This window comes from Sebastes fasciatus, chromosome 24 (genome assembly GCF_043250625.1).
Source record: "Sebastes fasciatus isolate fSebFas1 chromosome 24, fSebFas1.pri, whole genome shotgun sequence".
Classification (NCBI taxonomy): domain Eukaryota; kingdom Metazoa; phylum Chordata; class Actinopteri; order Perciformes; family Sebastidae; genus Sebastes; species Sebastes fasciatus.
The window spans coordinates 6,703,630-6,718,453 of record NC_133818.1 but is presented as its reverse complement, the minus strand read 5'-3'; the positions used below and the strand labels follow the sequence as shown (position 1 = coordinate 6,718,453).

General features: G+C 39.1%; 1 protein-coding gene across 4 annotated transcripts in view; it reads left to right on the top strand.

Moving 5' to 3' along the window:
- LOC141763105 (gamma-aminobutyric acid receptor subunit gamma-3-like) overlaps positions 1-9,607 on the top strand; it is a 97,828-nt gene extending 88,221 nt beyond the window's left edge. For all 4 annotated transcript variants that reach the window (XM_074627419.1, XM_074627420.1, XM_074627421.1 and 1 more), the window contains 2 exons: positions 3,727-3,926; positions 6,242-9,607. In XM_074627419.1, coding sequence (XP_074483520.1) covers positions 3,727-3,926; positions 6,242-6,523 — 482 coding nt within the window. In that variant the 3' untranslated portion in view covers positions 6,524-9,607. The remainder of the gene's footprint in view (positions 1-3,726; positions 3,927-6,241) is intronic.
- Positions 9,608-14,824: the final 5,217 nt, after the last annotated feature.

Below are 14,824 nucleotides of genomic sequence, written 5' to 3'. Positions count from 1 at the left end.
TCATCAAAAACATTTTTGGTAACACTTCATTTTACAGGTCTGCAAATTTCATGGTATTTAGGTGATAATTAGCAAGTTATTTTAATTTTTTTTGGGGGAATAACTGCCAAATTACCCCAATATTTACTTCAAAATGTATAAAAAATTACTTTATTATAAATATTTAATAATTATATTCCTCTATTTCCCAATAGCTGGTAATTTATTTAATACATTTCCAGGAATGGAATACAAAGTTAATTGCTTTATTTCCATCTTTGCTGATAAATAAATAATAATTAGCATAATAAGTTTATAATAAGTAATACATTTATTTAAAAACTCCCTGAATCATTACATTAGCTACCCTGTGTGTAAGTCACACAATGGTGAGATTTGTGCCTGATCAGAAGTGTTTTCTATTGGTTTTGAGCAGCACACAGCCGCTTCTCAAGCCTAGGGGCCCTATTTTAACTATTATATGCTATTTTAACATATAATTATTAAATAAATATGGAGGTAAATATTGGGGTAATTTGGTAGTAATTCCAAAAAAATTTGAGGGAGGGACTCGCTAGATTTAGGGACTTTTGGAGCTGCTATCTACTTTCATTGGAAAAGAGTTGGCAACACTGTGCTCAGTTTTTCGGTTGGATCATTTTTTTTTTTAAATCTAGCGTACTCTTGCTTGTTCCTCAAGATTACCAACCCTACCTTTAAGTCTGCATTCATAATAAAAACCCATGCAGTCTTGTGACCCGGCCACTGATCCCTGACTGGTACTCCTCAGTACTATTTATAGACGCTCTATGAACACAAGCTGTCCTGTTCCACCTGGTTTACCCCTGGACACATAACAAAGGCCAATGTCTGATATGTGTTGGCATATTTTGGCAACACCCCATCACTGTTTTATGCGTAATACCACATCTTTGAAATCTTATCTTGCATGTAAAAAAAACAAAAAACAGGAAATCTGTTTTTTGTTATTGCTGTGATCACACCATCAATATTATTCTGCACCCTGTGTAGCGTATTTGCTTCGCACAGGCATATGCACTGGAGCTTTTCTCACTTCTATGTGACGGTGCTTGTTTTCCGTCTGTAGATGTGAGAATTTGTGTTGTTCATATCGCCTGCACAGACAGGAATCACCCAGTTGCTATGGCATCATGTAGCGACAATTCCCACAGAACGAATTAAACTGTAGAAAGACAACTCGTGACCTTGATCGAGCCCAAACTGCGAGCAGCTGACGGATAGCTTGTGGTTTTCAAAAAATCAAAGAAAAAACAGTGGTGTCGATGCATTTGCTGTTTTTATTGTGATCACATTGTTCACAGTACGGGGGGATTTGAACAGGTAGTAAGATTTAAGGTATTAGAAACACAAGAGTTGCTCATTTACTTAGTTTGGCGCTTAAACCTAACGAGCGGGCGAAAAAGAGAAAGTCTAGACGAGCACTAGACCAGAGGAGGTAGCTTGAAATAGATGGGAGCAACTCGTCTCTATGGAAACCACAGGCGAAAACAGTGGCACACTCTGCCATGAAAGACATGTGGGAGACGAGGATGAAAGAGACAGAGTAGAGAGAGGGATGGAGAGGAGGGGGTGAGGGAGGAAGAGGAGAGGATAAGAGGGAAAGACAGCGAGCTTACGAGAATGATGTGTGTGTCACAGCAGTAGATATCGATGCCCCCAGTGGGCATTAATGTCACCGGGTTCATCACTCTCTGAAAGAATTGATTTCATTTCAGCTACCAAACACAATATTCTCCTTCAAGACACCATGGGGAGTAATTTCTCGAACAATTTCACTGATGACACAATGAGATTCAAAAGTTATCCCCAATTAGAATAGTTACGGTGTGACAGGTATTTATTGATACCAGCCACTTACATCATTGTACATCTATTTCAGACAAGGTTAGATACCTCCGGAAGCCGACTAAGAAGGCTTTCACATAAGGGACCCGGGCCCGGATCTGAGTACACTTGACACCAAAGAACAGTAGTGCGAACACTGCGTACCGTACTCGAGGGTTCATCAATCCGCGCCTGGGTCCACTTGAAAAGGTGGTCTCGAGTACAGTTCATGTGTCGCATCAGGTGTGAAAACTAAATGTACCAAAACACGGGAGTGGACTGTGTCTCTTTGGTCATGACAAGTCCGTCGTTTTGGTCCGTTTTGCGCTAATTGGTGCGTAGTTTTGACATTTCAGTTACTGCTGTTGGTGGTGTAGTATGTTGAAAAAAAATTCATAGTATAGTATGTTGAAAAAGAATCATAATGTAGTACGTGGGGAAAAAATGTAAGTATAGTATGTGGATAAAAGAGTAAAACAAATTCACAGTATAGATTGTTAGAAACAAAATGAGCAGAGGAGGAGGAGGCCTCACTTCAGTAGACTGCAGAAGAAAGAGGAGGAGTTGGCTCAGAGGGAAACCAGGCTGGATGAAGTCAAGTCCTGGATGAACAAAGTGTTGGACAAAAAGAAGAAGAGCAGCTTGCTCACTTGACCGGCAAAAGCAGGAAGGACTTCAAAACGCTTCTCTTGACTTGATTCTGTATATCATTAATAAATAAATAAGTTGCATTTTACAACAGCTGTACTGAGATCATGTTGGAGAGAAAATATGCAGCCAAAGTGTTTTAATGCTGTTGTTTTTTTTGTATAATAGTATAAACTAATTTCAAATGCCAATTTTTGTTGTTGCCAAAGGTGTGAGAAACAAAGTAGATTTAGTCAAGCACTGTTTATATGTACAATTTTATGTTAAAGGATTTTTTAGTATGTGCTCATTTCTATATTTTTTTCTAAGAATCAGTGTAAAGAGAGATTTTGCCTTAAATGTGAGATATGTCACGTGCGTGAAGACTCTATTTTTCTTTCTAACCATAAATCAGATGAAAAACTTGCAATGAAATTTTGATAATCTGGAATTTACACGACAAATGTACGCCTAATATGTGACACATCCTTCCACACTAGATTAATAACATATGGAATAAAAAATAAATTCTGATCATAACGTTTGTCAATATGATATTCCATTGTATAATTATTGAAATAATTACAACAGCATGATTTGTTTTTAGTGCTAATACTGCTGATAATGATTTAACAAATCCAAATTTAAACACACAGTTGTGGACATGACAAAACGTTAGTTCAGTGGGTGTGTCCATATTGAAGTGAACAGGAAATACTCAGTTTAAAACAATAATTATATTCACTCAAGTTGGTGAAAAAGTACAATAAAAGTAAAATGTATATAGCAGTGTTTCATGAAAGCACTTCTGGAAAGTTTCCACTATGGATTATATAAGGGAATACAGGGCCAGTTTATGACAGCATGCTTGCTGAATTATGGCTGAATTATGTCTGCACTGCACTCCACCTCACAGACAAGTCATGTTTCAGTCATGAGAAGGTGTCAGGATGTTGTATAAAAGAGGTTCTTAACCCGCGAATCGATTTCTGACACATCATTTTATCACATTTATCATTTTAACTATCCTGTTTCACAACACTCACAGCAACTCCCAACTGCAGCTGTTTTAATAGAAGACAGAATCGATGCAAGAATGGGGACATCTACCCAGAATACCCCGTATGCATTATTAATGGTGATTAATAAACCTCTGCCTACATGTTATATAACCACTGACTTCCTCATGGGTCACCCCAGTGCTGACCAGCTATTCATCATGCAGTCTTCTCTCTACTGCATTACCTTCCCCAGGTATCACCACGGTGCTGACCATGACCACCCTGAGCACAGTGGCCAGGAACTCGCTGCCTAGAGTGTCCTACGTGACCGCCATGGACCTGTTTGTCACCGTCTGCTTCCTGTTCGTCTTCGCTGCCATGATCGAGTACGCCATGCTCAACTACTGCTCCTACACTCCTATACGCAGACCCCCCGTCAAGACGCAGAGAATGGTAAGTCTGTACGTCGATGTGTACATTTGCTCTGCATTTGCTTTTTCTTTATGTTAAAATCCACCTCCACTACCGCTAAGGTTGCATCGTGGATAGATTGCTGAATAAGACTCTTTTTAAAGTGACTGTTAACATTTCTAGTGGAACGTCAATCAAACGACCACAAAGACACTCAAAACAACTACAAAGACACTCAATGCAACTACAAACAGACTAAAAGCGACTATTAAGAGACTACAATACTCAGAGACTCAATACGACCACAAAGACACTCAAAACAACAAGAAAGAGACTGAATACAACCACAAAGACACTCAAAACAACTACAAATAGACTCAATATGATTACAAACAGACTAAAAGTGACTATAAAGAGACTACAATACTCAAAGAGACTCAACATGACTACAAAGAGACTCAATACAGCTAAACAGAGACTCAATACAACTACAAAGATACACAAAACAACAACAAAGAGACACAAAATGACCACAAAGACACTCACAACAACTACAGAGACTCAATACGACTACAGAGAGACTCAAAACAACTACAAAGAGACGCAAAATGACCGCAAAGACTCACACGAAGACTGTCTCGCTCCTTTTTCATGTCTGTGCCCAGGGGCCCATTATCTCATAGTATAATCCATGTGTATCACGACTGTATTAATAATGATCTCATTAGTTTAAGGACAGTAGGTTCACGGGCGTCATAGCAACCTAGGCCGTCGAGAACCCCAGGGCACCCATGGGATCAGTACCAATGATTGTTTTTCCAGACAGGATAAAAACAATCTGGGAAGAGCCACCTGAAAAATGCGTGTGTTGATGTGTTGTCTTGTCAATTTGAGGTTAATCTTTTCAGTAATAATGTACAGTAAGAAGCATCGTCACTATTGGCGTCTCAGAAACTCATACAAATCTATAGGGTGTCAACATATAGAGTATGTGCACGATGTTTATCCAGGCATCTGTCTATATGAGCACTATATGATGTGAAAACATTTCCAGCAGTCGCTCCTATGCGAGAGCCTAATGCTCTGTGTAGGCGTCCTCAAGGCTGCACCTGCCGCGAATGCTTTAATGGCAGCAGCACACATCTACTAAGACTGAGTCAGCCACCGCTGCTGTCATTCCCCCTCCCTCTTCGTTATTTCCTCCCAGTGTAGAGGACTTCTGCCGAATGCGTCTCGGGGCTGAAAAAGGGCCGTCAGCTCGGCCCGAACAATTAAGTTGTGTTACATTCGGTCCCCTCCTCTGCATTTCTGGCTCTGTGCTGTATTTTGGCCTCGTCTGTCTCATATTTCCCTCCCCACCCCCCCTTTCCTCCGCCATCCGTGTGGCCCCTTTGTGCCGCCCACTCAGTCGATTCTGTTACTCCACAAGACACATCTAACTCGCTCCCTCTCCCGCCTCCCACTCTTCCTTCAAGAGCCGAGTCGAGGACTGGCAAAATGTGTGAAGATTTTACCCCAATTAGGTTGTCCCACACGATTTCATAAACATCAGGGAGGAAGTCACATAATGAATTTTCTCAGGAGGCACTTATTCATCATTACAGTCTAAAAAAAATCTGGTTATAGCTGCCTATAAAAAGGATAAAAACAATACTCTCAATTACCATGTTTAAACATAAGTATTGTACTTCATTATATTCAAAAATCAATTTCCAGGTGTGAATTTGAACTGTTTTAACAACCCTAGACATCACTATGCTGTTGGATATCGATTAACCAATTCCCTATGCATTGCTGGACCCGTTTTGTTGTTTGCTAGTGTATGTTCTAGAGAGAGACGACTCTCTACATTTGTATTCAACACATCGATAGCGGCGTTTGATGGAGTTTTTTCAGCAATCTAAAAACATAGATAAGTACATGTCAGGGCTTTGTGTCTTGATAGGCTTTCCATTTCGCACTAATGATCGATCACAGAGTGTAAGCCCCTAGAAGTGGCGCAATTTCTCCACTGCAGCCAGGACCAGAATGCAATGCAGCAAAAAAGGCATATAGCATTTTGAGAAAGGCACGCCGCCACAATGACAAACATTAGGGAACTTTCTTAAACTAGTCTTTTACTTCGTTTTACTTTATTTTTTCAAAAGTAACGGTACTTGCGCGTGAGAATAAGAGAGCTACGTCCACTGTCTTTCCGGCAAACACACTTAAGCTAAGCGTCTCAGGCAAAAAGTCAGCATCTTCACCAGTAAAGAAGACATGTAAATAAAGAAGCATTGTTCTTGTATTGCTGCGTAGAGCTAGTTAATAGTCAATTCCTCCACCATAACTCTCTCTCTCTATGTCATCCCATACAGGCCTACTCATCTTTCAACATGACTCACAACCCTCGGTCCATGATGCCCATGGGCAACTCCCTCTTCTGGCAGGACTACGACGACAACTGCCTGTACGAGTGCCTGGACGGGAAAGACTGCAAGAGCTTCTTCTGCTGCTACGAGGAGTGTAAAGAAGGCGGCTGGAGGAGAGGACGCATCCACGTCAACATCCGCGAGCTGGACGCCTACTCTCGGGTCTTCTTCCCCACCTCCTTCTTGCTCTTCAACATAGTCTACTGGGTCAGCTACCTCTATCTCTAGTCGGTCCCTTGCTGAAAAACAGTGCCCCCGCCACTTTGCACCGCGGCTCGTGATTTAAGGTCAAAACTAAGCGTGGAGGAGGAAATAAGGTGGATACGCTCTGTTGGAATTGTGAAAGACGTTGTGCCTCTGGAGGAGACGCACGTGCGCCGTAGTGCACAGTGACACTTTGAGGCAGTGGCACTCCAGAGGAGAATAAAACGCAGTAGAACAACAAGCCGCCAGCATCAACTTGAATGGATCGGTCCCGCTTATGACTCAGAAACCAAACAACGGAGACGTTCGGGGACGGGGGTTGCATTGCTGACATCTTGGTCATCGAGATGGCGAAGCACCCATAGTGCCTTCTTTAGAAAGGGTGCGGCACCGAGAGACTTCAGAGTTCCCTCCATTATCTTTATTACCTCATCCACCGCACCGCCGCATGCCGAGCTGTCTATTCTTTAACGGAAAACCCGGAACAACACCACTGGAGATGTTTCAAAACTCATTCATTTTGTAGCACACTAGTTTTAGTTGTACTTCTACGTTCTAATAATAGCAACCTTTTCTTATTATTATTATTAGAATTAGTTGTATTTTCACAGCGAGTCAACCAGCTCACCCATCAGCTGTTAATTGTTGAATACGAGTTAGTGTCGGAGGATGGGGGGGGCAGTGGTTGTCTGGTAAAATCTTGTTTATTAAGTCAGTGAGCTTTTTGTTCATGATGCTTTACGACCAAGCGATGCAGTTTACAGTAAATGCCAAGAAGATTTGGGTGTTTTATAATAAATGCTGGGTTACATTCTTACACACACACACACAACATGTTGAAGAACTGCATACGGATCTAATGCTAAACATGCTAATCTCATCCACGGGCATATTATGTATGTTACAGTACATGAATAGACAGATTAGGGTTAGAGCAGTGCCGGTTTCTTCCTGACAGCAGCTATATCAAAACAGTCTCACGTTTTATTTCACACGCTTTCTATCCTTGTTTATACAGATTTTTGTTTTATTATAAACAAGGCTTGTGGATCGCCTTCGTTTAAAGGAAAAGTTCAACATTTTGCGAAATATACTAAATTCTCAAATAGTAGCGTGTTCCCCAGTTAATGCAAACTCTAAACTTCCTTCCTGTTTACCTTTCTTGCAGCATTCCTTTTAAAGGTAGGCTTTTAATGTGTAAAAAACATCAGGAAGTGTTGAGTTTTGATGATGATAACTTAACATCGATCAGGACTACAGGAAAAGTATTCGCTTTCTTTCTGAGAGTTAGTTGAAGATTGATACCCCTCTCATGTCTGTACACTAAATATGAAGCTATTGCCAGCAGCAAAGCTACGCTTCCGCCATTTTGGACTGAAAGCGACTACCGGACGCTGGTAAAACGTTTGCCTACAAAGTGCCGTACATAAGTAAAACAAAATTATTTCTATTCTATTGTCATAATCTACTGAAATGGCGTTTTCAGTCCAAAATGGCGGCTGTTGTCAAAAAAACACTGGAGTTTCGTCTCTTTGCTTCTATAGCCTGCTCTGCCCAAAGGCACCTCTGAAGTTTCACTATTTTATGGGGGGGGGGGGTTATGTGCTGTGAACCAGTAACTTCCGCTGGTTGCCTGGCAACTGGCTTTGGCCAAGAAATAGTTTATATAGCAACCCCGTAACTCAGCGAAATTTAACTTATACACTTAGGGTTTTGTATGGATTAAATAAAAACGAGCTATATCGTGTTAATTAGTGAGCTTTAGAGGTGCTATTAGTCGGACTTTGTTCATAGTCTGCTGCCTGCAGCTTCATATTTAGCGTACAGAGTTAATCTTTTCATCTAACTCTCTGCAGTGTATTTCTCATAATGTTGAACTATTCCAAAAAGTTACTAACCCCAAAGGAAATTCATCAGCCTTGGTTTCAATGGAGAGTTTCAGCTGGTGCAATTCTGGGTGAAATCATTGTTTGGCCATGAAAATTGTTAAAAAAATACAGTATATTAGGGGTGGGAAAAAAATCGATTCACCTACGTATAATGTTTTCAAAATCAATTTTATAACATCAGAATCGATTTATTTGCTTCATTTGAGTCTATGAAGAGGTAGAAGGAAGTTACCGCTTTTATTGTGGTAGTAACGAGTAACGTTAGATCATATTAGTCCCGTATCCGTGAGCCGAAATGAGAAGCTCAGAGCGAACGACGGTATGGGCGAAGTTAGAGGAAGTATACACAATCATAGATAATACAAAATAAGATGTTAACAAAGGGAACTGTATATACAAAATACATATATAGAAATAAGATTGATTGGATTATATTCACCAGAAGTATAAAACATTACATGTCACTTATAAATTAAAAAGAAAATACCACTAATTTGTGAAGGAAATGTCTTTAAGATTATTTTAGTTGCTGGAAAATGACTGATATATTTGACTTCAGCACATCTCTGACTACATACATGCTGAAAATCAAACATTTTAATTTATTAATTTAGATATTTTTCAAAGTAAAAGTCCCTAGAAGTGTATGATTCAACTTTTTCCCATGGTCTAGTGTTAAAAAAGTTAACAAAAATTGCAATATCGAATCACAATACATATCGAGTCGGCACCCAAGTATCGTGATAATATTGAATCAGTACATAGGTGCAGCGTCCCAGCCCTAATATATATATATACCAGTATATATTGGCACAAAATGAGCTGCAGAAATATTCATTTTGGCCACTTGAACCATAAATACAAACACATACTGTACACGGCCTCTTTATTTAGCATTAGAGTCATTCCATCCGGCTTCGGAAGTAAAGCTTGAGTGCATAAAATTGGAGTCTTGATGAAAGCTTCAGGACCTAAAGGCACTTCCTCTTGTGCCCTGCTGGCAATGATCACAGGTGCTGTAAAATAGGTTCCTACATATTGTGATAGGCGGTGTTGGAAAATGGGGACGGTTGCTGATGACTCTTGATGTACTCAAATATGTAAATTTGACATATGGAGGCATACGGACACGCAGCGATGGACGGCACCGGCGGAAAACATTTTGGTTTTGTTTACTGTTCTATGGTGTTTTTTGCAGTCGTTTGGCTTTGTAGAACAATCAACCCCCTTATTCCCTCCTCTCTCCCGCTAAACACACACACACACACTTTTTCCCCGGTATTTGTATGTTCAGAGAAACGCTTTTATGTAAGATGTACCTAATTAATGTTTCTATTTTCATACAGTTATATATATATATATATATATATGGAATGTAAGTTAGGCCAGTAGCGAGGCCGGAGTCAATCTGGTTCCAGTTCAGTCAGTTCAAGCGGCTTAAAACGAGTTTATATTTAGGGGGGTCCTACATATTCATGAGGCCTCCAGACACATTTTGTGGCCTGTCCAGAGGTTTGTAATTACAATTCAAATCGCCTCAAGTGATGCCGGCGAAACAGCTGAGGGGCCTGTGGGCGATTACGTCCTCCGCTGATGAGCTCATAAAGATGCAGTGATATTTCATTAGTATTTTAGATCCATCTGCGAACTGACTGAATTGAACAGAGCTTGGCCCACACCGCCGTAAACTCTCCTCACCTCTGATATTTCTACTACACTTTATAAGTGTCTTAGTCCGTTGAGATACTTCAATAAAACAAAAAATCACTATTTTCTACGTCTTAATGAAAATCACCCGTGTGTTTCAGCTGACTGGGATCTGTATTTATAAAGCCTCTTTGGAATCAAGAGTACTAACCCAGGATCAGCGCCGGCGAGCGTAACGAACTCGCTCGAGAGCCTCTTCCGGAGACCTCGTCACCCCAATTAAAGCTCCTCCGAAAAGCGGTCGCACCGAGGTGTCGCAAAAATCACGCATTACCCCCGCTTTATCCCGCCAACCAACCAATTTTGTTTTGATTGTCAGCGAGGTCTCCGGAGGGGCCGGAGCAAACAAAAAAGCCACTCTGACTTTGGATCAGCACTCTTTTGTGGGGGGGATATTTTATGAAAACAGGATCTAGAGTGAGTATAGGTATCTTTTTTCTAGTGCGTGGTACATTGCTTATATTAATAAATAACGTTTTGGTCAAGTGCTACTGTGGAGTCTTTTTCTGCGAGAATGAAAGTCTTCAGGATATATCTGAAAGAATCTGGGGCAACGCTATTATTCCACTGGAAAATACATCATGTTGGGGTTTTTACACTTCTGTCCACAGGTATATCTAGTCAATATATCCTTCCTAATATGCTTCTTTTGGACTCTGAATCACCACCAGGATTTCATACTGAGACAAATGATGCTGCCAAAAGTGACCCAACAAACGTCTCTCTCTCTTAAAGGTGCAGTTTGGAGGATTCGGCGACATCTAGCGGTGAGGTTGCAGATTGTGTGCCAAGCGTGTAGGAGAACTACGGTGGCCGACGTGAAAACGTGAATGGCTCTCTCTAAGAGCCAGTGTTTGGTTTGTCCGTTCATATGTAGATATAAACGGCTCATTCTAAGGTAACGAAAACACAACGATTCATAATTTCAGGTGATTATACACTAAAGAAAACATACTTATTAATATTATATTCCATTTCTGCCAACACATGCTACACACTGTTCCTTTAAAGCCACTGTTTACATGCAAATAATGATAATGTGTATCACGATAACGGATTAACGCAAATTTGTTTTAACACCACTAATTTCTTAAATGCATCAATGCAATCGATCGTTGTACCGGGCTGAGTTTTAAAGTTAGAGTGAAGATACTGGTATCATATAAAAATAGAAAAACCTAAAGAATCCATTGGTACCAACCATGTCTTGCAATACATCTCAATATATTGAATCGTTACCGCTGTGTACGTATCATATCACCAGATTCTTGCCAATACACAGCCCTAATTTTTATATATGGCACTACGCATGATGGGATGCCGACTATACTTTCTTTCTTTCTGTTAACCCTTTTTAGCTACTGATCAATACTATTCTAGTTATGAGCTAGAAACATTTTGAACAGTCCCCCTAATGCATATTTTTCATGCAACATGACATGCAATAATTTGGTGTTATTCAGTAAAAGAGACATCTCACTGATGGGAGACTTAGCATTAATTACTGTAGTGTTTACTGAAAGGACATTACAGGTGCAAAATGAAATATTGAAATGATCTGAGTCAGTTTTACGTGATGCAACCTCAGGTGGTTTCATTTGTAACCTTGAGATGATGAGCTCACAATTTGGCCGTTGCACATTCATTGGTTTCTTTAGTCCAAAAAAAAAACCCCCCAGCTCTAATTCAATGTTCCGATGGGCAAGTTGACAAATTAAGCTTTTCCGTACACACCAGAATGAGTTACAACTGTCCTCAGGCAGCCCGCCTGCCTAATAACAATGATACCACTAACATCCAGCGACAGATGCACGAGCACGTCATTGCTTTACCCCGAGTTTGTTGACCTAGTTTGAAGCGAGCGGCATGAAAAACAGAGTACAAGCGAGCGGCAGACAAATAAGTGTCCAACAAAGGGTGGATGTTGCAGCGTGGAGCTGCGCCGTCCGCCAAAACTGGAGGGAGCTCCTACCACCTACGCGAGGCAGAAGCAGGATGGCACGCCATCAGAGTGGATATGGAGAGAGGAGCACTTATGCAGCAGAAAATTGAGCTGTGTGTATGTGTGTATTTCAGACATTATGTGTTAAAGCAGGACTGCATGTTTGGCTCAGCGAGAAGCTTTTTGTGTGGGTGCATGTGTACACTTATGTTAGCAGTGTGCACAGGTATGTACGGTTACTGTATGCGTGTAGTAATGACTGTGCATGGTGTTTAAAGGTGGGAGTGTATGACTCATGATGTGGGGATTCACTTCTTTTTGGGGACAAAATGCACGTAAATCTTTTTTTATTAAATCAACTTTCTTTAATGAATATAACTCGTCAGTTTCGTCGACATAAATAAAGTGATGACGTCTTGACAGATTTGCAAAGTGAATGCAGACACATATGATCTTTTTTTTTTATAATGACTTAATTAATTCACTTTATCACAGGGCTTTGTTGAATACTCGACTCTGATTGGTCAATCAAGGCTTTCTACAGTCTGTTATTTCTTTACAACAGACCGTTGCTATGTATAACAGACCGTTGCTATGGGCGCAGTTCTGATGTTGTATACATAGCAACAGTGTTAAAAAGAAATAACAGACCCGTTGAACGCCACAGAATCGAGTATGCAACAAAGCAAAATACTATACTAGGATTTAATTTAATTTTTTCAACATACTATGTTTTTTTTTTATAAAGATTCCTTTTCTGCCTTTATATTAGTTAGTGAAAGTGACAGTTATGAAAGGTGGAGAGAGAGCATGACATGCAGCATTGGATCCACGTGTCGGATTTGAACCCACTGCAGTAAGGACTCCACCTTTGTACATGGGGCATCTGCTCTACCAGGTGAGCTAACACAATATACTATACTATGACTTTTTTTCATTTTTTGGACATACTATTAATTCTTTTTGGACATACTATAAAATGAGTTTTTTTGACATACTATAATATGATTTTTTTTTCAACATACTTTATGCCTACTATGACTTTTTAATTTTTTCGACATAATATACTATGACTATTTTTTATTTTTTCGACATACTATAATATATATATATATTTTGTAATTTCAACATACTATGACTGTCGAAAAAAAGTCATAGTATGGTATGTCAAAAAATAAATAAAAAATAATAAATCAAACAGTAAATGTTTGTAATGGTAGTCGCGCGGAACCTTAAATTGGAGCGTGTTCCATGACAAACACAAAATGACGTTGGGTAAGTTAAGAGGTTAAGGTTAACTCAGCATGATAATAAATAAAAAAAAATAATAAATTAAAATAATTATTTATTAGTTTTATTTATTTATTATTTGTTTTATTTTTATTTTGTATTTAATAAAATTAAATTAAAAACCGCTAATTAGTTTGGGACGGCGGACCGGAAGTGCGTAGGGAGAGGGTGTAGGGTGTAGTGGTGGGTTGAACACAACACCAATTAGCAGCACCTGTGTGCTTCTCCTACCACAACACAACACGTCTGTCGTGAGAAACGCCCGACGGCTGGAAACGTTGACATTTGAGCGGATTAACTTGTTGGATTTATGAATCTGCTTCTTGAAGACGTTATGGAGGACGTTTATGAGGTAAGTGCAGAGGCTCGCTGTGACTGTTGCTAGGTAGCTTAACTGTCTGTTGCTAGGTAACTTAACGTCCAGCTAACGTCCAGCTAACGTATGCTAACGGCTGGTGCACGGCGGTTTGAAAAGAGATGTACATGCGTTGAATTCAAATGTTAGCTCGTTAGCTCCTCGTGTTTACAACTTGTGAAGTCCTTTACGCAATATATAACTTATAATATATATATATATAATATGCGTGGCGTTCAAGTGGTTAAAGTCGTGTCAAACGATCCTTGTTTCATCAACAGGTTTTACTATATTGGAAAATGATATACAAGCATAATTTTAGTCCCCATTCATAAAACCCCAATATGGAATTGCTGGTATGTATTACTTGTTTACTTGTTTACTTGTTTACTTGTTGATCATAAGGAGCTGTGTCTTTACTTTTCATCTCTGAAACATATGAAGAAAAAGAATGCTATGAAGCTGTCAATGTTAGTTGAGGACCTTAACCTTACAGAGAACCTAGTATAGTATGCCAAAAATAAAGTCATATTGTTATATGCCAAAAATAAAGTCATAGTAAAGTATGACAAAAATAAAGTCATAGTAAAGTATGACAAAAATAAAGTCATAGTAAAGTATGACAAAAATAAAGTCATAGTATAGTATGCCAAAAATAAAGTCATAGTAAAGTATGACAAAAATAAAGTCATAGTATAGTATGCCAAAAATAAAGTCATAGTGTTATATTCCAAAAATAAAGTCATAGTAAAGTATGACAAAAATAAAGTCATAGTATAGTATGACAAAAATAAAGTCATATTGTTATATGGCAAAAATAAAGTCATAGTATAGTATGCCAAAAATAAAATCGAACTATAGTATGCCGAAAATAAAGTCACTGTATACTTTACTTTATTTTTGCCATACTATAGTATGGCAAAAATAAAGTCAGTGTTATATGCCAAAAATAAAGTCATATTGTTATATGCCAAAAATAAAGTCATATTGTTATATGCCAAAAATAAAATCATAGTATAGTCTGTTGAAAAGAGTAAAAAAATAAGTCATCGTATTGTATGTTGTAAAAAGTAAATTTATATATAGTTCACAATCAATGTTGAAAGGTGTAATAGACTTCCAAGTAGATTGAAATATGTATA